Genomic DNA, 27,842 nt, shown 5'->3' on the forward strand with positions numbered 1-27,842 from the left:
CTGCGGTATAAATCTCAGAATGTCTCTGCAATATTATGTAAATTACAATTTACACAATTTACTTCGGTGAAGTGGGACCTGAGAAAAAACATAGTAAAACAGTGGATATTTGTCCACCATAAAAAAAGCCAAGAAATTGTTCGGGGAGATGCGATAAACCAGGTTTTCGTGAAAAAAAAAAACAAAATATTAAAGAAACGATACGACGAATATTGCTTTTCATACACTACAAGTCTTGTGTAGTTTGATTTTAAGCAATATATATATATATATATATATATATATATATATATATATATATATATATATATATATATATATATATATATATATATATATATATATATATATATATATATATATATATATATATATATATATATATATATATATATATATATATATATATATATATATAATTTTTTTGTCAAAGCAAATATGTTTTTTTGCCTAAAATCGGCTTCAGATCTAGCCAGAACAATTCATTCTTTGAGTTTAACTCGTAAAGATGGCATTGACGCCTGATGCTCGACGCTAAAAGAATCTGCTAATCAAAAATTCATACGAGCGTAAAAGTTGCCATTTTGTGTGTTGTAAACGACTTGTCCATATTTTCCAAGATGTGACACGAACGAGTAGAAAGTACACGAGAGGGAGTAAAATTTACTGTTAGTGGCCTTTATTTATTTGTCGCCTGGTTAGTTATAGTTGTTTATACAGAAATGTATATATTTTTTCTTTATAGAAGTGTGGCAACTCGCGTAAACACTGTTGGGGAAAACGATTTACTATGACCGGTACCCTCAAACATTTCTAAATAACGGGAAAAAAAGAACGGAACGCAAATCCATACTTGAGGCACTAAAAATATCGTGAAGCAACACTGAAAAATAATTAAATGAACCTCTTAAGGGGTATTTTGTTTTATTGAACTTGAACGAAACAAAGAGCTTTTAGCCCGGCGGCTACTAACGTTTTCCCGCCGAACTGATGTTGTTGTTTTGAACTTGACAGGACGGCACCGAAGTTCGAGTTAGTCGTATTTTGTGTTTTGGGCCTCAGAGTGAGTCCATTCTTGCATGTTATTTGCAATCACCAGTGATATATATTAAAATGACGGACGTTCATAACAACGGCTTGAAGAAATTGTCCCCTGATCGTGGGAAATGCAGCCAAAAATTGGATCCCAAAACCTCGAAACTGGTAAGTGGGAAAAAAAGTAAAAAAAAAGTAACGACTTTATTTAAATGCCTATTTTAAGGGGGTATGGTTGTTTTGTAGTTGTACCATTATAGCTCAGATTTACGCAACATCGGATTTATATTGAGAGGGAACGGACTGGAAATTCCTCAAGCCATACGCACAAGAATTTCAAGAAATGTTGGCACACGTTAGAGAGAGGTTCTTCAAGGCCAGCAGCTGAAATTGTCGCAGATGATGCGGTAGGCGGCTATACCTAGTCTGCCTAGTTAGGCTTTAGCTCTCAGGTCCTCGAGCGCTACCCGGATTAACGTTCTCATATTGATTTAATTAAAAGTGAGGATTTCAGAGTCAGGTTATATGGTTAGCCCAAGACGTGAGCAAAGAGCAAAATCCGTTGTAGGAGAGGTAGGCTAGGCTTTCTCTGCATACTTAGGCTAAGCTAGGTTCATTGGGACCCGTTGCAGCTTCTGTAGGTATTTTCCAATATGGTATTTAGTGGTAGGTGAATACAGTTATTACAATCTGCAAAATAGGCTTACCAGCTGACCTAGGCTATTTATTTGCTCAGATGCCCAAAGGATTTTGGGTACAGAAAAACTAAGACAAGAGTAGGGTGGCCTCACTTACTAGGCTAGTAGGGAAAGTGTAAGGAGCATTGGTGAAATATCCAGAACGCAAGAACACTGATGGGAAAACAGCATAGGCTACGCCTTGTGTTTCAGGAAAAAAGCAGTAGCATAATGTCAGTTCAAATGAAATTTGCTTGTTTGCTCTATTCACACAAGTCACTCAGTAGATTGGAGACATATCCTATCCTAGCCTATCACAAAATTGTGGCATTATCAGTGGGTACCTAAGCTAGAACATTTACAAAGCATTCATACATTCATTAACTTCTCGACTGGCTTGACATCACTGGCAATAAGGTGGCCTTCACATTTCATAAGGAATAAATAATGCAATCATTATCATTCAACCAGTGTCAAAATTTCATTTCTCTTGACAGATGTTAATTGGCCAGTTTGCTTTTAGTAGCCAGGGGAAAAAGTGAACAGCACTCAGATAGACTAGCCCATACCATCTCCAAGCTTAAGCTAGGTAGCATTAGTCTTGTCCTCCGCCTTATATGATGTAGTGTAGTCTTTATCTACCTATCCATGAGCTAGGTTTGCTGGGGCCTAGGTTATGTTTTGTAGGGGGGTTGAAGTCTGACCTCATTTGGTTAAATCTGGTAGCCTTCTATGCCTTAGGTTATTTCACCTTTTGATGACAATGACATTATGCATTTGCAACTAAATAGAATCAATCTTTTCTTGCTCATTTTTTACCTAATCACCTAATGTTATATGTGATTGGATTAATTGATTGATTTATGGCCACTAAAACTAATACATGGTTACAATTGCGTTTTGTCACAGAAATCTTTTGAGTGTTGCTCACCTTCAGGATACAAAGGCCTCCCTGACCCTGCCCTCCTGCTGAAGGAAGGTTTAAAATTTTGCTATTTTTATACCAGTGTTCAAGAGAATTTTGATATCTTTTATGTTTAACAGTGAGCTGAATGGCTGGTGAGTGTTGACATCACTCAAGCAAGCTAAGGGGCGGGACTAAATTTACTGCAGTATTTGAAAATACAGCATCAATAATGTCGTTGTCATCCATATGTAACATATAAGGGGTCAGTTCTAGTGACGCACAGCATCTCATGGGTTTTAGTTTTACCCTGACTTATGTGTTGGCCATTTACTACTACTACTGTAAACTTCCCATTACCTAAGTGGGCATTGGACCAGAGACAAGATTCCTTTGTAAATTAGGCTAGATATACAGCATATACATTTAAATGTCAACTAATATACATAATTAAAATTTATCCAGTTTTGACAAATGAAATGACCCTGTAGTACAAATATGGTACTTTTCTTTACCTAGGAGTATTTTAAAGAATTGATAATTTTATTTTTACTGAGAACTTAAATTTTAATTTTTTCCTACATGAATAGAAACCTTTGGTCTTTACATAAGAATATTACTTGCAGTGCGAGCTGGGAACGGCTGTTTAACTTTTAAAATAAGGTAGTTAACTACTGAAGGTAAGGGTGGAAGCCCCGCCCACTCACCGATGTGCACTCACTTTGCTTTCGGCTGCCGTTGAGTATAGGCATCTTCTGTGCACGAATGATCACTTGATTTTTACAGCCTTTTGTTTTTGGTTGTGATTGTGATATACTGCATGAGCCTGTTGTTGTTATGCTTATACTGTACTGTATACGTACACTCAGAAACCACAATCACCAACCCACCTAGGTCTTGCTTTCTGGATGGCAGGCAACACCAACTATCAGGGATTGGAACACTCGAACACCTTTTGAACACTTCTGGATTTTGCTTTGGTTTTTTTTTTGTTAATGATTTTGCTGCATATAATGCAAAGCAGTCATAGTATGATTATATAGACAACACTGTGTTGAATTCTACAACCTGTGTAATATCGAAACAAATAAAAAATGTCGAAACTGCTGGGTTGTAGTTAGGAAAGGGGGAGGGAAGGGTTGAATCTCTCTCTCTCTCTCTCTCTCTCTCTCTCTCTCTCTCTCTCTCTCTCTCTCTCTCTCTCTCTCTCTCTCTCTCTAAATGACCACAAAAATACATAACACTCGTACAATAAAAGGGAAGAGAGAGATTGCGTTTGGTCAACATTCATTTCAACTTTTTCATGAAACAGCACAGTATATGCATTCCCAGCAATGACTCCACGGCATCACAAATGCACTCAGAATCAACCTTCAGTTGCATTATTAACTTGCATACTGTGTAGTAGAACATTCATTTGGTGATAATCTATTACTATTATTGAAAAAGATGAGTGGGAGGAAACCAAAACGACTAAAACTTGATGACAACTATAACCCCATCTTACTCAAACTTTTATTTGATGAAAGTCTGCCACCCCAAGATTCGTCAGATTCAGATAATGAAATTGATGAAAATGAAACATCTGAAGAAAATAATGTTTTTGTGATTCTGGAAACAAGACGAAAATGATGATTTGTCAGATAATGAGTGTTGAAATTATTGATAATTCTTCAGATGAATGCATCATTATATCATCTGACGAACAAGACGACGAAGAAAAATCAAGTATCATACATATCAATTGTGATTCTGATGAAACTTATTGTGAGGAGCTACAAGAAGAAGATTCTGTATCTCAGTCACAGTCATTGTTAAAATATTATCCATACAACTAATATTGAAGTCAACCTTGGGGACAAAATTTTCATGTATAACTTTTTACTTATAAAACAAGATAATAGTGGAATTTTGTAATACCTGTAATAGAAAATAGTGTTAACAATAAAGCCTTTATTCTCATATGCTGTAACAGTTTTCTATACCATGCAAACATCATTTTGCGAACCCAATGGTAAGCTTGCTTGCTTCGAATCATGTTTTGAGTAAGGTAACCTGAGCAAAGATGAAAAAGAATACTGTATAATGAAAAGATCATATCAACAAAATAAATGTTTTATTTGGATATTTTCAAATTAACACACTTGATTTAGTGTAGTGTAAAACAAATGATCAAAATGACAATTTTGAAGAAAAATGTTGTGCTTACGCACAACATTTATTTATGATGAACAAAGAAGTTTTTAAAAATGTAAAAAAAAAATTGGGTCTTCATATTTTCATAACTGTTTTGCATACTGGGGTATGCAAATTTTGATGTGTTATGATTTTTTTTCCAACACAACATTATTGTTTTTTAATTTTTTCATATATGGCTAGGCAAGACAAGTAAAATTCATATAAAAATGGATGTAGTAAGTCAAGAGAAATGTCCGTTATTGATAGCTCAACTTTGAACGCATTTTACTCAAAATCAGTTTTTGGCAATGTCACCCCTTTATCTCTGGACGCCTCTTACATATAGAGCATACTTTTTAGTGTAGGCTAAGCTACCATATATGTATACATGGTACTGAGTACCTTAGTGTAGGCGAGAATGTCGCGGTTAGATGCAATAATGATGAAATATATTAAAAAAGAAATGTCTTTTCCAAGACATAACTGCTTCCTGTGTTTGCTCACCAGTCAGTTCCTGTTGTCAACGTGTCCTGGACGAGTAGCAAGTCGATGAAAACCCTTTCTTTTGGAAACAACACCATGTGGTATCTAATACCACGCCTTTGTAACATGGCGCAATATTCAATCCACATTGCATCAGAATATTTGATCTGGAATCGTCTATGGCGTGACCGGACGTGGGCGGATATTAGGAACCAGTCAGTGTGTAGAAAATAAAAAAACTCCTTATATGGGAATTACGATTGTACGTCATTAGCTCTGCCTATACAGAGGTATATAAGCTTCTAGAAGAGACTTCCCGAGACAGAGATATAGACAGACAGGGACGGTACTCAGAGGTCGGACGAAGCAAGCTCTGACGGGAGTATCTCCTTCAAACGCCCCCTTACTCTTCTCCATAAAATCTTGTCCTGCCCGAAATAAAGAGAAGCAGTCAGCCCTTCCTGCTTGTGATGAGAAGCCCCTAAGCCCTCCATGTTCGAGACGAGGTGAAACAGCGAGCTTACAAGTGAAGAAGAAAAGTGGTCAGCCCTTCCTGCCTGTGACAACGTGGAGTAGCTAAGCCCTTCCTGCCTGTGACAATGTGAAGTAGTCAGCCCTTCCTGCCTGTAGCGAGGACGAGTCTTCAGCCCTTCCTGCCCTCCATTTGCACAATCTCCGGACTCTTGGAGAAACAGCATTTGCTGCCTCATCTCAAAGACATTCCTTTTTGTGACGTTTACGAGCCTGTGGTCACCGTACCAGCAACATCTATGCTGAGTTCCCAGCCGCCCTTCTGTGACGTCTTCAAACCCGAGGTCATCGTGCCAGCATCATCTCTTCAGCTGAAACCCCAGGCATGAAAGGGTAACTCGCCAATTCACCATATAAGTAGTAGGATTGCTCTACCTTGCAACCTGTTCTCCCTATCTATAGCTGCTTAGATTTCATTTTGTTTAGTGTTATGTTGAGTGGGAGCAAAGGGGAAATAACATTTAATTTTCTCTGTAAATAAGGTTGTGAATAAATATGTTGTAGTGTTGTGAGAGTTTCTTTTTATATTCATGTCCCGTATTTCAATTGCTGTTGTTCAAACGTTGTTTAGAGTTTGAGGGAACCTGGAACGATTCTTGCATCGTGGCACTAGTCTGTATTTGAGATACATCTTTTTCAACAAATGGTGGGTTTTTTGGAACCTAACCCCATCATAAGTAGGATAATACCTGGTATAGGCATTTTTTTTTTTTTTTTTTTTTTTTTTTTTTTTTTTTTTTTTTGAACTATCAAAATAGGCAGTTCTGAGTTGTTGTTGTTGTTTTTTTTTTTTTTTTTTTTTTTTTAAGTATTCATGGATTTTAGCTACTTGCGGGAGGGTGTGGTATGCATCCCCCATGAATACAGGGGGTTTAGTGTATGTATTGGGGCAAGTCTTATTAAATGCCGTTCGGGGATAAGTTCAGCCGTCAAGTTCTGGCAGATGGCCAATTGCAGGCCTCCTGGCATGCTTGGAGAGACTTAGGAGCAGAACCTTATATGGCGGAGGAGACTTACGATTCCTTTTAGGTTACTCTCCACTGGTGTACTCTCCTATAGCTGTTCCTGTCTTCTTCAGCAGAAGTCTCTCTTTCTTTAGTAGTAGGTTGTAAATTAAAGAGAAGGAAATGAACAAGGCAGTAATTCACTGGGATTTTACCTCTTGACCTTTTTCTAGTTCCATAAGCAATTGGAGATTGGCGACCATTGTTGGACACATTGAGACTTGAATGACTTTATATGTCTGTCCCCATTCTTTATGTTTTTATGTAAGTAACTCAGCAAGTAATTACATTGCTGTAGTTTCTAACTCGTGTGGCAGCTTAAATTCACAATTCGCAGTAGTGCTTCAATTGTTTAGTGTAGGTGGACTAGTCCCGCCCACTAACAGGAATACCAGGAATGACTTAGCAGACAATCTCATTCTGTTTCTGCTGTGTCCAGTGGAAACATCAGGTATTTGCAACAGCTTTGTTCATTATTTGCCGGTTGTATAACATCTTTTCACACCTTTTTCCTTTGCAGAGAACTGAAAAAGTGTAAGGGCAGGAATGTAGCAAGGAGAGATTTTATGCTTAATGTTTTAGTGGATGAGCTTCAGGAGAGAAGGCTTTCTCGAGAGCCAAGAATCATGCTCCCAGCTCGCCTGGCGCCAGCTACAGAGCAACCAGCTCCTGCTCTCATGTGCCCGAATGCCTGGCGCCAACTCTCCCCACATCCATTTTTCTCTCCTGCTACTATTCCTCCTACTTTTTATCCACTTGCTCCCACACCTGACTCCCTCTCTTCCTTCGCATGCCATTGCCAGTCTCGTATCCAGGTTGACAGAAAATTTGCCTTGTAACAGTGAATGATGTGCAGTGGAGAAGGTGATTATCTGGCCCGCCGGTTCTCCTAGACATAAGTCACAGTCAGACCCCTAAACCTGGTAGGAGGCATATTGAAAGTCCAATGAAGGCTGGTGGGAAGTCTCCCGGGTAGTTGCCCCCTCGGTCAAGCCTGTTGCACATTACCAGGTATCAACAGATAGCCACTGAAAAGGTGTCTTAACCCTTAAACGCCGAGCCTCTATTTACATAAGTGTCTGTCGTATGCCAGCGGCGTTCGGGAGTTAGCGCCGAATCGGAAAAATTTTTTTTTTTTTTTCAAAAAATCACAGCACACTTAGTTTTTAAGATTAAGAGTTCATTTTTGTCTCCTTTTTTTTTGTCATTGCCTGAAGTTTAGTATGCAACCATCAGAAATGAAAAAAAATATCATATATAAATATTGGAATATATGACAGCGCGAAAAAAAAATTTCATATAATTGTATACAAATCGCGCTGTGAGCAAAACGGTTAAAGCTAATGAGTTATTTTTTTTTTTTTTTTTGTTGTACACTAAATTGCAATGATTTTGGTATATAACAAATTGTAAAACGATCAAAGCAACACAGAGAAAATATTATCACAAAATGATGCATGAATTTGTAATGTCGCGGATGTAAAAAAAGTTTTTTCAAAAATTCACCATAAATCAAAATATTGTGCAAGAGACTTCCCGTTTGTTGCAAAATGAAGGTAATTGATTGAATATTACTAGACTGTAAGTGTTCTAGCTTACAATTGCAGTTTTCGACCATTTAGGTCGAGTTAAAGTTGACCGAAGGTCTAATTTTTTCTATTTATCGTGATTTATATGAAAATATTTCAAAACTGATAGAAGCTACAACCATGATTTATTTTTTGTTGTGTTCTACATGATATTGCACACATTTTCATGTATAACACTTTATGTAAGGCCTAATATAAAACGGTGCGAAAATTACTACAAGGTGGCTAAAGAAATTCTGAGATTTTCAGCAGAGTTACTGCGTGCAGAGGGAAGGGAAAAGTTTTTTCAAAAATTCACCATAAATCGAAATATTGTGCTAGAGACTTCCCGTTTGTTGCAAAATGAAGGTAAATGATTGAATGTTACTAGAATGTAAGAGTTTTAGCTTACAATTGCATTTTTCGACCATTTCGGTCGAGTTGAAGTTGACCGTAGGTTTAAATTTTGGCACTTATCGTGATTTATATGAAAATATTTCCAAACTGATAAAAGCTACAACCATGAGTTATTTTTTGTTGTATTCTACATGAAATTGCACACATTTTCATATATAACACTTTATGTAACGCCTAATATAAAACGGTGCAAACATTACGACAACGTGACGAAAGAATTTCTTAGATTTTCGGCAGTTACCGCGTGCTGACATAAGGAAAAAGTTTTTTTCAAAAGTTCACCATAAATCGAAATATTGTGCTAGAGACTTCCAATTTGTTGCAAAATGAAGGTAAATGATTGAATATTACTAGAATGTAAGAGTTTTAGCTTACATTTGCATTTTTCTACCATTTTGGTCAAGTTAAAGTTGACTGAAGGTTGAAATTTTGGCACTTATCGTGATTTATATGAAAATATTTAAAAACTTATAAAAGCTACAACCATGGGTTGTTTTTAGTTGTATTCTACATGAAATTGCACACATTTTCATATATAAAACTTTATGTAACGGCTAATATAAAACGGTGCAAAAATTACGACAACATGACGAAAGAATTTCTGAGATGCGTCGCTGATGCTTTGTAGTGCGAAAAGAAAGGAATTCACACATGCGCAGCTGGCTAACGCTTGTAAACAAAACAACAGTGTGATCCGTGAACTCCCAGCATCCCTCAAGGCGCGTGATTTAAAAATCTTTCGCAAACTAGGCCTGTAACTATTTCCCCGCGAATATTTAAAAAAAAAACTTTTTGTAGTCGACATACCATACGTCCACTTGGCACCCAACAGACAATTTTAGTTGACGTATGATACGTCCAGTCGGCGTTTAAGGGTTAATGGATGTGTAGTGGAGGAGGTGGCTATTCAGCCCGTTGGATCTCCTAGACCTAAAATCACAGCCATATTCCCCTAAACCTGAGAGGAGACATACTGGCAGTCCAAGGGAGTCTGAGGGGGTTTGCCCCCAGGTAGTTGCCCCCTCAGTCAAACTTGTAGTACATTCCCAGGTATCGGCAGACAGCCACTCAAAAGGCGTATTGATGAATGTGTAGTGTTATCATCACTCATCAAATTGACGTCCTCCTGAGCTCCTAGCTCCATCCTACTAGTGTCTAGCGCCAATTCCTATTCCCGAGTGCCCGACACCAGTTCCTGGGTGCCCTGCACTCTCTTTGGTTCCCAGTGCCAACCTACAGAGCTTTCATTGCCTGCTCTCATGTGCCATCACCAGCCCACTAGTGTCTGGCGCCAGTTCCTGTTTAGTACTCTGCGCCCATCTTTGCTAAGAACTCACTGTTGTTGAGCACCAGTCTCCGATTGAATGCAAGTGGCCAGTGCTGGTCCCTGATCAGCAGGCGCCAACACTTCAGTATCAGACTCCCACCTCTGAGCGCCATACAGATCGCTCACAAGCTTTTTGGATCTTCAGTCTGTTCCACCTTCACCTAGAGTTCAAGACGAGCCGATATTGCTCCCTTGTTAGCGACAATTAGTGTCTCGGAGTCTTGTCCTTTGCAGACAGGGACTTTTGTGTCCCAAATTTACGAGCTTGTTGAGGAAAGCTCCCACTTATGGCATTTTCTTCGTCCTCCAAGAAGTCTCTCAGGGAATTGGAAGTTTGACTGTTGTTGAAAAGAAAGCAAGACAAGTGTCTGGACTTTCCTCCCTCTGGTGCTTCGACGGAACTAGACCACCTTGTCGAAGATCTTGTCAAGTTTTTATGAAGTAAAAGTTTTTCTTGACTGGCAGCAGGATCACAAGCTAAGATGATAGAGGACTCCCATGTGTTTACTGAGAGACATCGCCTCTGATAGTCTTGTAGTCCTGTCCTGTGCAGACAAGAACAGTTGAGATGGTTTTTAGAGATTTCTGCTCTTTTCTTTGGAATCTCAAGAAGAAAGAGTTCTGGTGCTCCTTTACTACTGTGAATGCCACACAGTCTCAATCAGTCCTGTTATTTTTGTCAAGAGACATCACTTCATCAAAACACAGCCTCTGTTGCAAGAGTCAGCTTTTTGGATGTCAGTCTCAACTCTCAAGAATTTTCAGGCTTCCCATCTGCCAAGAGAATCACAGCTACTTTCAGACGGTCCACTGATTTCCAGCCCGTTTTTTCATCTTACTCAGAACATTAGCAGATGAGTCTACTGGGGACTCTGTTGTCCACAAGTTAGACAGACTTCATGTGCGAGTTTTGCAATTCCTCCTCTAGTTTTCATCCAGTTCCCAGTTTTCCAGCACAGACAGTAAGCACTGTGACATTTTTTGGTTCTTCACAGCCGCTGAAGGTACACACAGATGACGGTTGCCGTTCTATGCTTCCTGTCAAGCAGTAAGGAGGCTAGCTTCATTTCACAGCCTTCCTGCACATTCTTCTTCTTCTTCTTCTTCTTCTTCTTCATAACTGGGGACTGCCTGTACTAAGCTCCTGCTGCTGAACATCTAGTGCCCACTCACGGACTATTTTTTCTGTTTAGAGGATTGTGTGTGCTGGCAGAAGAATTCGTCACACCTGGTTACGGACAAGGACATTGCTATCCCGTGCCCAGGCTTTTGTGTCTCTTTATGGACTTTTCAAGTTTTTTGTAAGTGTGTCAGATATTAGTTTCTGCCACGTACAGTTCTGCATATGTTTTTGGTCTGTACGAGGTGTTGTTGAGTCCATGTAAGGCGTTATTGAGTCCAGATAAGAAGTCGAGCCCACACAGATGTCCACATATCCACACAGCTGTCAAGCGTCAGCAGGGTCAGCAACTAGTCCGCACGGTTGCTGGCTAGTCCACAGGGTTGTCAGCGAGCCTGCATGGCCCATACCCCCCTTTTTCTCTTCGAATAGAGAACAAAGTTCAAGATGGAGACGAACCAGACAGCCCTTGGATATGCAGACGGCACAAGTCTTCTCTCAAGTCCTCACTCCTCCTACATTTGACTTAATTTTCTGTCCATGAAGGTAGAATTCTGAATTCCGTGGTAGCGATTCTTTTGTTTTGTGTAGGTGACTATGCCCCACCCACTTTCAGGGTACGAAAGAGGAACAACATTGCCAACACGACAATTTGTTTCTGCCTCATGTAGCATCAACACCTGGTGTTGTTACAGCAGTTTAAAGTGTTTGGATTTGTAATTTTCTTCCTTGATGAAGTATTTTTGTAGCCTTTTCGGCATTTTTTCACATAGTGACTCTTTGGATTTGACTTTACACGATTTTGACTCTACAACTAGTTAGGATATGTCTGATACTAGTAGTTCTAGTTTCCGGTATTGCAGTAAAGGCTGCAATACCTGGATGACAAAATTGACTTAGTTTTCTCACACCTTGTGTTCTGGTTGGAGAGGACAAGTTTGCTTTATTATTTTGACATGTAACGAATGTAGGGATTGGGGAGAACAGAAATGGAAAACTTTAAATTCTCATTTAGCTAAGTTAGAAAGAGATAGGAGAAGGAAAGCAGCCGCTAAAGCCAGCAGAAAATTAGCTAGTCAGGCTTTGACTCCTAGATCGGATAAAGCTGACATGTCTGTTAATTCTCCAACTGTTAACCCTTCCACCACCTGCATCAATTAATTCTCCTAAACCACCTACTCCTTCTCCTGGCTCCATCACTTCCGAACCCGATCGCTTCGCCAGCCTTTAGAATAAGTTTGAGCAACGTTTAAATCTGGTAGTGGCCCAGTTAGGGGCATCAGTGCATGTCCTGATGGACAAGATTGAAAACAGTGCTAAAGGTGAAGTGTCAGTGGAGGAGGTGGCTGCTCTTCCCACTGATTCTCCAAGGCATACTCCCCGCTACCTGGGAGGAGGCTTACTGGTAGCCCAAGGGAGTCCTCGCCTCGTAAGAGCCATCTTCGTCGCTTCCCCGATGAATCTTGCCCGCTTAAGAGACATTTCCCGGGTAAGGATCAGTCCCTGCATCTCCCTTACAAGAAAATGAGGGAGCCTTCCTTCAGTCCACAACCTTCGTGTAGCAAGTTGGACAGTCCGGAGCGTTTCTTCTCTCCTCAGCACCAGGAGCAAGGTTCTAACTCGCTGCGCCTCTCAGGTGAGCAGTTCCAGAATTTGCATAAACGCCCTGTTCCCTCTGAACGTCCTGTATCGATGGAATGCTTTGATGAGTGCCATGAAGCAGACAGGTGCCCTGTAGCAGCCAGGCACCCTGAAGCAGCCAAGTGCCCTGAGGAGGTCGGATGTTCTTTTTTGTTGGAGTGACCTGAAGCTTCCGATCTTCCCCTAGTGCTTGAGCCTCCTCTATATTCCAAGCACCCTGCAGCTTCTGATAATCCTTCTCCTGCGTTGGACCCAGCTCTTGAGCCTTTGCAACGTAAACTGGATAATATCCTTCATCTTTTACAGAAATTTGCAGCACAGACAGCTCCTGAATTAGACCCGATTATGTCTCCGATCTCATCTGGAGACGAAGAAGGGGAGCAGGACTTGTCTTCTACACTGTATGCGACACTCCTCAAGTTCCTTCTGCAGCAGTCCTGGAATTTTTCACTCCAGCCTCTCCTTCCTCTCCAGCTTCGTTGTTCTTGATGAGCAATCAACCTGTGGATTCAATGAGACTTCCTAGGATGGTTCTCTCTTCTTTGTCAAAGAAAGCGCTTCACCAAGTAGAGAACTGGCTTTCTGAGAAGAAGGATCAAGGGAAAGCCTGTTTGTGTTCCTCCCTCTCGTCGCACATATGAAGTACTTGTCGTATGCAACTGGAGAAGCTCCTTCTCTGGGAGTGGCTGCCTCTTTCCAGGGGTACTTTTCTGCGCTTATTGACTCTGGGCGTAGGCTGGCTCTCGCTTTGGTCAAGACGTTCTTTTCAGCACAGGAATGGATCATCTGTTGAAGAGTTTCTTCAAATCCTTCGAGGTGTTGAATTTTCTCGACTTGTTTGGGAAGGTAGACCTCTTCCTCTCGCTTCTCTGGAGCAATTCGTAAGACTGGGGAGACTTAACATGAGACCTCTCCAGTTCAATTTAAGAGCTTGTTATGATCGAAAGGTGCATCAAGACCGTCGTGTCTTTCCGATAACCCTGGAAGTAAAGGAGGATCTGCAGTGGTGGAGGTCCGCAGACAGACTTTCGGAAGGGAAGTCTCTTGTTCCGGTGAGCCCCGACCTAGACTTCTTTTCTGATGTGTCGGACCTAGGTTGGGGAGCGCTCCTCGGGAACCTGGAAGTCTCGGGGAGGTGGTCTTCAGAGAAAGGGGTTCATATCAACGTGAGAGAGTTGAAGGTGATACATCTAGGTCTGCAACACTTCGCAACACAGGTACACAACAAGACTTTAGCGGTACAGTCAGACAATACCACAGCCCTAGCACCCATCAAACACCAAGTGGGGACCCACTTATTTTCACTCTGCGAGGTAGCTAGAGACCTACTATGCTGGGCGGATTGGAACCAGACTCGATTAGTCATCTGGTTCATACAGGGCAAGTGCAATGTCCTGGCTGACAAGCTGAGCCACCACAAACAAATTCTGCCCACGAAGTGGACACTAGATCTTTGCGTGTGTACCAGCCTTTGGAAATTATGGGGTCAACCAAACATAGATCTGTATACAACTTCCAGGAATTACTGCCTCCCTCTGTTCTATCCCCCTTTTTATGGACCCTCTAGCTTGGCGACGGATACAATGATCCTGGACTGGTCTAACCTAGATCTTTACACCTTCCCTCCGTTCGGGATGATTCGAGAAGTAATGAGGAAGTTTTGCTCACACCACAATGTAAGGATGACTCTCGCGGCTCCCTACTGGTAGCAGAAAGAGTGGTTTCCGGACCTGATCAATCTCCTCGTAGACTTCCTGAGGCTCCTTCCCGAGATTCCAAGTCTTCTCACAACCCTACGTCAGGAAGTTTCATCAAGGCCTATCCTCTCTGGCCTTGACAGGATTTCAACTGTCTACAGACTCATCAGAGCAAAAGGATTTTCTAAATCGGGTTCAGAGGCTATTGCCAAAAGTAGACGCATCTCCTCCAATAATGTCTACCAAGCTCAGTGGCCACATTTTAGGAGTTGTTGTAGAAGAAACAAAGTCTCTTCCTCTAAAACATCTGTCGCTCAGATAGCAGCGATGCTTAGCTCTGTTTTTCGACTTAGGGGTCTAGACATCTCGAACAACCAAGACTTGTTCAAATTAACTGAATCTTTCAATATCTCCAAGTCCAAGAAAGAGGAGTCCTTCTCTTGGAATCTTGATGTAGTTCTTAAGTGGCTTTCCGACCCTCGCTTTGAACTTATGCGTTCCTCCTCTCCAAGGGATCTGACTCGGAAAACTCTCTTTCTGGTTGCCTTAGCAACGGCTAAGAGAGTAAGTGAACTTCAGGCAATAGACAAAAGGATCGGTTTTTCACAAGGGAACGCAGTCCACTCCTTTTACTAGGATTTCTAGCAAAAAATGAAAACCCATTGCATCCCTGGCCCCGTTCCTTTTTGATTTCAAGCTTATCGGATATTTTAGGCACGGAAGAGGAGAGAGAGAGAGCTGTGCCCAGTACGTGCCCTCAGTTATTATTTACATCAGATGGAGAAGATTAGAGGCCAGTTTAGCAATCTCTGGTGTTCAGTGAAAAACCCCAATAGACCCCTATTGAAGAATGCCATTTCGTTTTCCTTGAGGGATCTCATCGTAGAGGCACACTCGCAATTAGCGGAGACTGACTTATCGCTATTGAAAGTTAAAGCTCATGAAGTAAGAGCAGTGGCTACCTCGGTAGCATTCAAGCACAACCTTTCTCTGTCTGCGATCTTTGGAGGCAACTAATTGGAAATGCAAGTCGGTATTCGCGATGCACTTTTGCGGGGCATCGAGACAGTTTATGATAAATGCAGTTCCCTGGGACCTGTGTCCGTAGCTGGCGTGGTGATGGGTGAGGAAGTGTCCCTTCCTTTCCTTTTCTCTTCGCCTTGAAAATGGTGTTTAGTTCTTGGGGAGCCTGGGAGGGTACAATGTACCTGGAGTGCCCACCAGTTTTAGTGTTGGGTAGTGGTCTTGTTTTTTATCGTTTAATCATTGTTTAATTATGGTGTAGATGACTTTGTTTTCTGGTATATTATTTTTGTTGTACTGTGCCCAGGGCAGGGGCAATTATGTATGCTTTGTTGGCCTTTGGTGTACACCTTCATCGCAAAGCTTGGTCTTATACTTTATCAGCCTTCGCAGTACTCCTTCGCTGCAAAGTGTCCCACTTAAGTAGGCATGTATGGCCATGCTGCCACATCGCTACAGGTTGAGATGAGCGCCACCAGAGGCAGTATCTACCTGCAGCAGCTCTCTCACCAGGTAAGGAACAACAATTATCTCATCAATTATAACTTCAGCCTTTGTCCATGATTCCCCATCACCTTTTAATTTGGAAACAGCTAAGTAATTACTGGGTAAGTTACTTATATAAAAATTACATTTTTATGATAAAATTAAGTTTTATATATACTTACCCAGTAATTACAGATGGAGCCCATCCTCCTCCCAGCACATGGCCTCTTGTTTGCATAAACAAATTGTTGTGTTGGCGATGTTGTTCCTCTTTCGTACCCCGAAAGTGGGTGGGGCATAGTCACCCACACAAAACAAAAGAATCACTACCAGGAATTCAGAATTCTAACTGCCGTTTAAATAGAAACTCTTAGCTAAGTAATTAATGGGTAAGTATATAAAAAACTTAATTTTATCATAAAAATGTCATTTTTCCTGGACAACTGACTTTGATTCCCTTCGAAGGAAAAATCCTCGAAGGTTTTGAATACAAGACCAACTGGGACGGAAACACAGCCAGGCACCATTGTTTTTCCCAAAGCCCTGGATTTAAGTCGGATCTGCAGTGGTGGCTGCCCGAACTAACTTTCGGAAGGGAAGTTCCTTCACCCACTGAGACTAGACTTAGACTTCTTGTCAACTCCTTGATCTAGGTTGGGGAGCCCACTCGGGGAATCGGAAGTTTCTGGGACATGTCCCCGGAAGAACAGAACCTTCAGATCTATGCCAAAGAGCTGAAAGCAATTCGCTTAAGGCTCCAGTGCTTCTCAACCCTAGTTCACTCCTAGACTGTGGTAATCCATTCAGACTAAACCACACTCCTAACGTTTATTATGTTAGCAAGGAGACTCGCTCTCATTTTTTCTCCCAAACAACAAGAGAACTACTGTGGAAGATCAAAAATCGAGTTTTCTAGCCTCTCGAATTATTCAGGCCAACTAATAAGTTCTGGTGGATCAACTGAGCTGTCAGAAGCTTGTTCTTACCACCGAGTGGACCTTAAATCCCCTGGTGTGTCAGGATCTGTGGAATCTATGGGGCAGGTGACTTTGGACCTGTTTGCCACCTTTTGTTCTCCAGCCACAAACCCTCTAGCATGGGCAGCAGACTCCATGCTGCAAGTTCAGTGCAATTTGGACCCCTACGCCTTTCCGCCCTTCAGCATAGTCAAGGAAGTGCTGAACAAGTTTCAGGTTCATCACAACGTTACGATGACCCTCTTAGCCCTGTTCTGACCCATGAAATAATGGTCTCTCCAAGACTCCTTCCCCAATCCATGTCTACTCAGTCAACCTATCTTCAAGAGATACCACCAAGGGTGGCTTGCTCTTGTCCAGACGGGCCTCTGACTGTCCGGAAGCTTGTCAGAACGAAGGGGTTTTTCTAGACGTGCTGTAGGGAGTATTGCAAATACATACGTCAGTCTTCTAGCTCCATCTACCAGAATAAGAGCAATTTTCCATGGCTGGTGTCTCATACTCTGTGTCACTCTTTCGAGACATTTGTGACCCAAATTGCAGATTACCTCTTATCTGAGATCTAGAATCTCTCGTATTCCTCCTTTAAGGGGTGTTGAGCTAATGTTTAAATCACTTCTTAAGCAACTACGTCAAGTCCTTTGACTAGTCCAAGCAAGGAAGGAAATCCAGTCTCCTGGAACCTGGATGTAATGTTAAAGTGACTGACGGGCTCCTTTTGATTTTTTATGCTTATCTTCTCGGAAAAGACCTTACCCAGAAGGCTATGTTCTTGGTGACCTTGGCTTCTGCTAAAATGTTTTAGTGAGATCCAAGCCATCATTCTAGAGTAGGTCTTTTTCACAAGGAGACATGGTTTGCTCGTTTACCCTTGGATTTTAGCCAAGAACAAGAACCTATCCAATACATGGATCCGTTCTTTCTCCTTTAAGAACTTAACAGACATCCTTGTTCTGAGGAAGAATAGAGAGCCCCCTGTCCAGTTGGAGTTTTCAGGTATTGCCTGATTAGGACCGGAAGAGCAGAGGGCCATCCACAGCCGATAGTGTTCTGGCAAGGACCCATCTCGACCTCTTGACTATGAGCACATTGTCCTTCATCCTAAGTGGACTTTATTTCTGAGACCTTTCTCAGATTCAGGAGAGCATTTTGCCTACTTTTAAGTGAAAGCTAAAGATGTCAGAGCAGCTTCTACCTCATTAGCTGGCAGGCACAGTATGCCCTTTTGCAATCGACTTACTTGAAGTGTAATTGATTTTCACTTCTCACTATTTTTAATGAAAGTTAAAACAGTGTTAAAATTTTGTAGTAACTTGTGACCATTATTAGTAACTGGCATGATATTGCGGGAGGAAGCATAGGATTTTCTCCTCTCTCTTCACCTTGTAGTTAGGTGTCAGGTTTTTGGGGGAGCCGGGGGTACAATGTACCTGGAGCACCCATCACTCTCAGTGGATGGGTTGTTGTTTTATTTTGGTGTAGGTGACAGTATTGTCTGGTTGTTTTTTGTATGGTTACTGCGCCCAGTTCAAGGGCCCCTATTGATGCTTTGCTAGCCATTGGAATACTCCTTCGCTGCAAAGCTCCCACTTAAGTAGAGGCGCTCCACGGCTATACCACCTCGCCACTACAGGTTAAGATGAGCACCAACCAGAGGCAGCATTCTCTAGCAGTAGCTCTCTTAGCTGATAAGGAAACGACAAGCATTGTTTTCAATGCTAGCAACTTTTCTATTTCAAATTCAATACATGACTTAATGTTTTGGAGTAGAATATGTTCATGTATCCCACCTCCTGTCAGTGTGGATTCAGCAGTTTAATTACTTGCCAAGTTACTTATATAAAAAGCTATTTTTATAATAAAATTAAGTTTTATATATACTTACCAAGTAATTACAGAATCAGAGCCCACCCTCCTCCCTCCCGATGGACATAAGGCACAAACAGAATGAGGTTGTCTGCTAAGTTGTTCCTGGTATTCCTGTTAGTGGGCAGGCCTAGTCATCTACACTAAACAATTGAAGCGCTACTGCGAATTTTGAATTAAGGTGCCGCATGAGTTAGAAACTATAGCAATGTAATTACTTTGTAAGTATATATAAAACTTAATTTTATTACAAAAATAGCATTTTTCCAGCATGGTTTTAGTGACTTCCCAAAGAACCATCAGATGTTTTGGTGGATGTGCAGGAGACAATTTTCTCATACCAGTACATCCTCAATCATCCAAGTTCCTTCGATGTGTATCTACAGAGGAGGTATTGCTCTTCAAGACGGTTTGTTTAGGCTCATGTACAGCACCTCTATAGGGAGATAGTACAGCATTTTACTGAAAATCTCTTAATATTGGAATTACTGTTTAAAACTTGCACAAATTATGAAGAACACCACAGACATTACTTACAGTGAATTTTATGTCTATTCATTCATAATTTTTTTTTTTTTAATTTTTAAAATTTAAAGTAACTTTTTTTCAGTGATTTTCTAAATGCTACTTTGAAGATATCCTAAGGAGGAGATGGCCCATATTTTTTTGTCTGATATTACACATAATAAAAAAGCTTTTGACCTCTAGAAAACTCTCTCCTGTAAATTGTAATGCCATTATGAATATTTTTGAAAATTGTATTTTTCCTCCACTTTTTGTATCATAAAATCCTCCCATGGAAATTTAAAGTATCACAGGACATTATCCATAGGTCATATACTTCCCCAAAGTGTCCCCTTTACAGTGAACCCTTGTGCACTGAATTCTAACAAGAAACAATGGAGTTATACCAAATTAAAGCTCAAAAAACATAGTTTCGAGAAAACGCACATCAAAGTTTATCAGTTCTGTACTGGTGCCATATCACATTCTGTGTCAGTGTTACTAAATAAACTGTGATTAACTGCCTTGGCTCACCCTAAACATATTACTGAATTGAGAGCACTGATTGTGGGTCTTTACTGGTTATACAACCTCTCTGCTGGGACATTGTTGAGATAGTGCGTCATAAGCCTGGTTTTTGTATTTACCAGCGATGGACCCCTTCCCAAGGCCTCTGCAGAGTCTCTGTCAAGTACTTATCTAGAAGGCTCCAGGTGAGTAATTTGGGTCTGCTAACTGTTTTCTTCTCCTCTTTGGCTTGGAGGTGATCTTCTTTTCACATATTTCATCCCAATTCCTGAAGGTATTTAGTAGGTTCCTAGACATAGGGATGCCCAATACCTCACAAAGATTTCCTTCTTCATAGCCTCTGTTATAGATTAGACAGGCTTGAGCCACTGCAAAGTCCAAACTACTTTACTAGCGCTCTTTACTTTGGGGCATATTATCCAGATTCTGCTGTGAACGCTTTCATTGCGGTTCTGCAGACAGCCGATGGTACACTGACTCCACCTCCTTGTACTCCTGCTCATCAAGAGTCAGTCTCAGCTTCATCTTGCTGTGATCTGGCTTCTTAGTTGGGTCTTGAGTGGTCTCTTTCTTCCAAAAACACCAGCTAGCAGAACATAAGTCATAATGTGGGTTTTCATCAGTCAACGTCAAATGCTGTAATGTTGCAAAATGTCATTTTGCGTTTTCTCTACTGTGTCATCAAGATGCCTCGTGATTGCTTGACCATAATAAAATTGTATGTGGGTAATGACATCATCTGTGAGTTTTTGATTCAGGGGTTTAGTGCGCTTAGGTTTACCTGCCTTTGTTTTTCCCATAACAACATACTTGTCCCTCACCTTTGTAATTGCAGTTTTCATCCTTTTTTTTTTTTTTTCACATGATTTTTACATTCTTCCTCTATTACTGGGAACTTTTCACCATAAGGGCCCTGATTATTGTTGAGACCAATGAGGGCTTTGTGGTCATTACTGTCCCCATCTCCTGTAACTGTTGTATACCTCAATCCAGAGCCGTATATAGAGAGAGTTTGGCCAACCTTTTGACAGGGCGCCATCTTGCTCCTGTCCTGTTCAGTCGTGCTTGGTCATGCTCACCCACCTGAGCGATGTCTCTCTCTCTCTCTCTCTCTCTCTCTCTCTCTCTCTCTCTCTCTCTCTCTCTCTCTCTCTCTCTCTCTCTCTCTCTCTCTCTCTCTCTCTCTCATCATATGCTGCTGATTGTTAACTTAAGCTTTCTATCAACCATTATGATGTTTATTAAAAAACTCATGATAATTTATAACTTTATTACAGTTTTAACTTTAAAATACATAAGTATAATAAAATATACATTGTTTCAAAATTCACTGTTTACCTATATTCATTACAGCTTTTCTCATCATCATACTTTTACTCCCTAATTCACTTCCTTTTGATTTTAACAACCGAGCCTTACGAATGTTCTCGTGTTTTTTAGCATTAATATATAATCTTAATGTGAAGAAAAACTTCAGGAGTCTACCCTTAATGTCATGGCAAGAAGGAAAGGTTAAATTTTTTGTCTGAGTGTTTGCCAAATGCACTAGTCGTCCTAATAAATTGCTCTTGTTTCCAAAACTATTTTCATTTGCCTTAAAAATATTTTCTGCATTTTGAAATAAGCTGAGGCAGGCATCTGTGCTATAAACTAGACAGTTTTTTCTTTATTCTTGTAACTGAGTCAACCTCTGAGAAGGATCTGTCTGTGTTGACTGGTTGCTCTCTATTGTTTGAAGACAAAACGTACAATGATTATTTGACTTTTTAACCTTTTTTATGCAGTAACCAGCAATATAATGGAGGCTGCTCATTTCTGCTTGATTCATTAAATTATCACTTGAGAATTGGTCAAAATCAGGTTCTTCAGTTTCATTTTCAGCATCACCATTTGTTTCATCATTGGGCTTATTCAGAAAGTCAGCTAGAAACTCGCGGTCATCTACGTTATAATTACTTGCACTTGAACATTTCAGAAATTGTGCATCTGATATCAATTTCAGAGACTCAAAATTCTAAGGCAGTTGGCACTGGGTTTTTCAGTCTTATGGAGCTAAACAAATTTTCTAGGCAATCCTGGGTGAATCTGGATGTCAGTAAAAATCTGTGACCTTTGGCCAAATAATGACTTTGGAGATTAAGATTGGAAGTGGTAGACAATATCACTCCAGTTTGAACTGGCCTCCACTGTGTATTAAGTCCAATACGTATTTCATGAAACACTCTTGTAACTTGCTCAAGATGCAGTATAGCTTGCTTATAACAGGATTCATTGACGTTACTTACTGCCATGATTGGATGCCCACTTGACATTAAATCGAACCACTTATTTATCAGACCAAGGAACCAAGCTGTTGTAAGTAAGTCTTTACTGTATCCTTCGCGTTCAACCAGATACTGAAGTCCCACTTTTACCGAATTGCTAAAGAAATTTAAAGCACCTGATGCTTTCATTTTCTCAAAATGTGATGGATTTACATGAGCGTCAGAGAGTTTTGGTGCAAGCTTCAGATCTTTGCCCTCCTGAAAAGATATTAAACTTCTGACATGTTCAGCTGTCACCTCCTTCAATGGCAAATCAAATTGTTTTACTATGTCGTCACTCAAATGAATAATATTGCCTTTCACTAGACATGACCACAAGTTCTTTATAATATGTGGTACATTGTGCAGGAAATAAAGTAGTTGTTCTTTGATAAAAGGATGAGCTGTCTTCTGTTCGACAGTTCCTGGAACAGATAATACCAAAACTCTTTAGAAGGGCCCGATTTGCACTCCCCATGTCTGATGTGATGGCACTAACATGCAATCCAATGTCATGTGCTCATTTCAAAATATCCAAAACCAAAGGTTTTAAAGTAGTATGCCACTATTTGTTTCCATCTAGTCGTAATTCCCCCTAGCATGAAAACAAGAGCGTGAGTGGCAACACCATTGTGTTCAGGAAGTGTTACATCACCCCTCAAGCATCTGGACAATCGGTCATATTGAAGCCCAGGTTTTATACACATTTCATCTAGAAACAAACAGCATTCCCTTTCTTTTACATCCATAACATCAACCTTTATCTTTAAAAATGTAAATACCTCATCTAATACTCCGGTTCCATACGAATAAATTCGAGTCTTCTCAGTGATCGAAGGGATGGTAGGGGCTGGTGTTGTTGCAATAATAAATTGTATCCTGTTGACCCACAAGCAAATCTAAGTTGAAGACCCTTCTTAATTTTCTCATTTGACCATTTCTTCCCTCGACTATTACCGCCCTTAATACCTCGAGCCAGAGTTGATCCTCGTTAAAAACCTTTGCCATGTTACCTTCAAAAGCTGATATCTTTTTCAAGGCTTCGTGTTTCTTCTTTTGTGCCGTTTTAACTTTCTTAGCACGCTTAGTTTTCAAGATTAAGAGTTCATTTTTGGCTCCTTTTTTTCTCATTGCCTGAAGATTAGTATGCAACCATCAGAAATGAAAAAAAATATTTTCATATATAAATATTGGAATATATGACAGCGCAAAAAAAAATTTCATATATAATTGTATTCAAATCGCGCTGTGAGCAAAACGGTTAAAGCTAATGAGCAATTTTTGTTTTTGTTTTTGTATTGTATACTAAATTGCGATAATTTTGGTATATAACAAATTGTAAAATGACCACAAAGCAACACAGAGAAAATATTATCACAAAATGATGCGTGAATTCCTAACACGTGGACGTAAAAAAAGTTTTCAAAAATTCACCATAAATCGAAATATTGTGATAGAGACTTCCCGTTTATTGCAAAATGAAGGTAAATGATTGAATATTACTAGAATGTAAGAGTTTTAGCTTACAATTGCATTTTTCGACCATTTCGGTCGAGTCAAAGTTGACCAAAGGTTGAAATTTCTGCACTTATCGTGATTTATATGAAAATATTTCAAAACTGATAAAAGCTATAACCATGAGCTATTTTTTGTTGTATTCTACATGAAATTGCACACATTTTCATATATAAAACTTTATGTAACGACTAATATAAAATGATGCAAAAATTACGACAAAGTGACTAAAGAAATTCTGAGATTTTCAGCAGAGTTAGGGCGAGCGAAGGTAAGGAAAAAGTTTTTTTCAAAAATTCACCATAAATCGAAATATTGTGCTAGAGACTTCTCGTTTGTTGCACAATGAAGGTAAATGATTGAATATTACTAGAATGTAAGAGTTTTAGCTTACAATTGCATTTTTCGACCATTTCGGTCGAGTCAAAGTTGACCGAAGGTTGAAATTTTGGCACTTATCATGATTTATATGAAAATATTTCAAAATTGATAAAAGCTACAACCATGAATTATTTTTTGTTGTATTCTACATGAAATTGTGCACATTTTCATATATAAAATGTTATGTAACAGCTAATAGAAAATGGTGCAAAAATTACAACAAAGTGACTAAAGAATTTCTGAGATTTTCAGCAGAGTTAGCGCACGGACGTAAGGAAAAGGTTTTTTCAAAAATTCACCATAAATCGAAATATTGTGCTAGATACTTCTCGTTTGTTGCCAAATGAAGGTAAATGATTGAATATTACTAGAATGTAATAGTTTTAGCTTACAATTGCATTTTTCTACCATTTCGGTCGAGTCAAAGTTGACCAAAGGTTGAAATTTTGGCACTTATCATGATTTATATAAAAATATTTCAAAATTGATAAAAGCTACAACCATGAATTATTTTTTGTTGTATTCTACATGAAATTGCGCACATTTTCATATATAAAATGTTATGTAACAACTAATAGAAAATGGTGCAAAAATTACAACAAAGTGACTAAAAAATTTCTGAGATTTTCAGCAGAGTTAGCGCACGGACGTAAGGAAAAGGTTTTTTTCAAAAATTCACCATAAATCGAAATAATGTGCTAGATACTTCTCGTTTGTTGCCAAATGAAGGTAAATGATTGAATATTACTAGAATGTAAGAGTTTTAGCTTACAATTGCATTTTTCTACCATTTCGGTCGAGTCAAAGTTGACCGAAGGTTGAAATTTTGGCACTTAGCGTGATTTATATGAAAATATTTCACAATTGATAAAAGCTACAACCATGAGTTATTTTTTGTTGTATTCTACATGAAATTGCACACATTTTCATATGTAAAACTTTATGTAATGGCTAATAGAAAACTGTGCAAAAATTACGACAGTGACCAAAGAACTTCTGAGATTGTAAGAGCCTGGCCTCTCTTCTCAAACAAACACGTGTGTGTTCGTGTGTCGTCGTCCATCGGAGTGGTGAGACATTTGGCGTCTTCACAAACAGAAACATACACACAGTTTGATACAGAAGATTCGTTGGAACATTATGAGTACATGATTAGAATGCTTGCATGGCAATGCAAGTAGTGGTGATTGTACATACATCAAGACAACAATGGTTAGGGAGAAACAGACGGAAATAAGTGACTTTAGAGAAAGAAAACGAGATGCTCTTGTTGTCTTGTCCACTCCGATTTTCAGCACGTGTTTAGCGGTGTCAGGCTCTTACAAGATTTTCAGCAGTTAGTGCGGACGTAAGGAAAAAAGTTTTTAAAAAATTCACCATAAATCGAAATATTGTGCTAGAGACTTCTCATTTGTTGCAAAATGAAGGTAAATGATTGAATATTACTAGAATGTAAGAGTTTTAGCTTACAATTGCATTTTTCGACCATTTCGGTAGAGTCAAAGTTGACAGAAGGTTGGTATTTTGGCACTTATCGTGATTTATATGAAAATATTTCAAAATTGATAAAAGCTACAACCATGAGATTTTTTGTTGTATTCTACATGAAATTTCACACATTTTCATATATAAAACTTTATGTAACGGCTAATACAAAACAGTGCAAAAATTACGACAAAGTGACTAAAGAATTTCTGAGATTTTCAGCAGAGTTAGAGCGAAGGTAAGAAAAAAGTTTTTTTCAAAAATTCACCATAAATCGAAATATTGTGCTAGATACTTCTCGTTTGTTGCAAAATGAAGGTAAATGATTGAATATTACTAGAATGTAAGAGTTTTAGCTTACAATTGCATTTTTCGACCATTTCGGTCGAGTCAAAGTTGACCGAAGGTTGAAATTTTGGCACTTATCATGATTTATATGAAAATATTTCAAAATTGATAAAAGCTACAACCATGAGTTATTTTTTGTTGTATTCTACATGAAATTGCGCACATTTTCATATATAAAACTTTATGTAAAGGCTAATAAAAACGGTGCAAAAATTACGCTTGTAAACAAAACAACAGCGTGATCCGTGAACTCCCAGCATCCCTCAAGGCGCGCGATTTAAAATTTTTCTGAAACGAGGCCTATAAGTATTTTTCCGCAAACATTTAAAAAACTTTTTGTAGTTGACGTATTTTACATCCACTTGGAAACCGGCAGACAACTTTTGTCGACGTAAAATACGTCCAGTCGGCGTTAAAGGGTTAATGCTGCTACTCGTAACTCTCCAACAGGATTGGTAGAATCCCTACTGGTAGCATCAGTATTATTGCCAGAATTGTCACTTGAATTTTCTTCTGAAATGCACATTTTTTATGACTAACACTATTACAGTGGCTATTCGGATACAAAATATCAATAAGAAATACTGTATGTATATATATATATATATATATATATATATATATATATATATATATATATATATATATATATATATATATATATATATATACACATGTTGCAAACAGTCAATTTCAAGTTTGTAATTCCTTGGCATTCAATTATATTTTGAAGTGACCTTCGTTTTCAGGAAAAAAAAAAAAAAAAGAGACTAGCCTTTATCCAGAGCTCTGCTTTTATCTACTAACCTTCCTTTAATTACTGAATACTGGACATGTTTATGACATTTCTACTAATTCCTTAGGGATTTGAATCGACCACCTAGATTGACCTTTTGCTAATCACATGACCAGTTTAAGCTCCTGAGAAGAAACACAAATACCATATTAACTCAAAAGACACCTGGTTTTCGAATCCAAATGGTTTTTCTTGTAGGCCAATAATTAAAAATTCAAAGAAGCACATATGGACTAAATATATATATATATATATATATATATATATATATATATATATATATATATATATATATATATATATATACCTACATAATAAAAAAATTAATTGATATATCTGTAAAACATCATCTTACCTTCACCAAACGTAGCAAAAGATTCATGTTGATCATCAAACTCTGATGATTTTGCATAAGTGTTCAACTCATATATGTTTTGCATGATGTTCGTTGATCTCTGTGTTAGTAAGCTGTCTTTTCCTTGGTTGTTTCCGTAATGTAGAATTTGATTTTGTGAACACAAACTTGGTTGGAACAGCAGATAATTTAAGGCGTTTAAGACCATCAGCTCTTCCCGTTTCGTACTGATCATCCTCAGAATGATCCTAAAGATAAAATAATTATTAACTGCAGGCCTGAATATCAGCAATAAAAATATGTTTTTTAGTCATATGATATATTTTACTATCAGTAAAAACACAAATGTTACACCTATGAAAAGTAAAGAGGAAAAGTCTTGAACTTGTCGAACATAAATAGGATCTATCGTGCTTTCCAGTTTTCTTTGTTTCACTTTAACTTCCCATTGCCGTTGTCTCTCTGGGTTTCTAGGGAATCTGTGCATCGTTTTACCCTGTCCATACTGTACGGAACAGCCTACTGCTACACAGCAAACCATAGGAGTAAAGTATGTAATTTACCGACAATTAATAAAACGCTCTTATGTGTGTGTGCCGTGACGGCTCTGACTGTGTCAGGGGCCAGGGCAGAACCGTATCAGGGCGGTCAGACAGAGACAAGATGGTGTCCATTGGTTAGTGACCTTGCCTG

General features: G+C 39.2%; 1 protein-coding gene across 3 annotated transcripts in view; it reads left to right on the forward strand.

The window, feature by feature from the left end:
- Nucleotides 1-27,842, forward strand: part of LOC136847456 (histone-lysine N-methyltransferase SUV39H1-like) — a 933,410-nt gene that overhangs the window by 616,301 nt on the left and 289,267 nt on the right. Inside the window, exon 1 of one of the 3 annotated variants that reach the window (XM_067119164.1) lies at nt 747-1,203. The exons of 1 other annotated variant lie outside the window; for it this stretch is intronic. In XM_067119164.1, coding sequence (XP_066975265.1) covers nt 1,114-1,203 — 90 coding nt within the window. In that variant the 5' untranslated portion in view covers nt 747-1,113. Of the gene's footprint in view, nt 1-746; nt 1,204-27,842 lie in introns of those variants that run through there. One more of the 3 variants, XM_067119165.1, reaches the window with a different exon arrangement.

Source organism: Macrobrachium rosenbergii, chromosome 16 (assembly GCF_040412425.1).
Source record: "Macrobrachium rosenbergii isolate ZJJX-2024 chromosome 16, ASM4041242v1, whole genome shotgun sequence".
In the NCBI taxonomy this organism is placed as follows: domain Eukaryota; kingdom Metazoa; phylum Arthropoda; class Malacostraca; order Decapoda; family Palaemonidae; genus Macrobrachium; species Macrobrachium rosenbergii.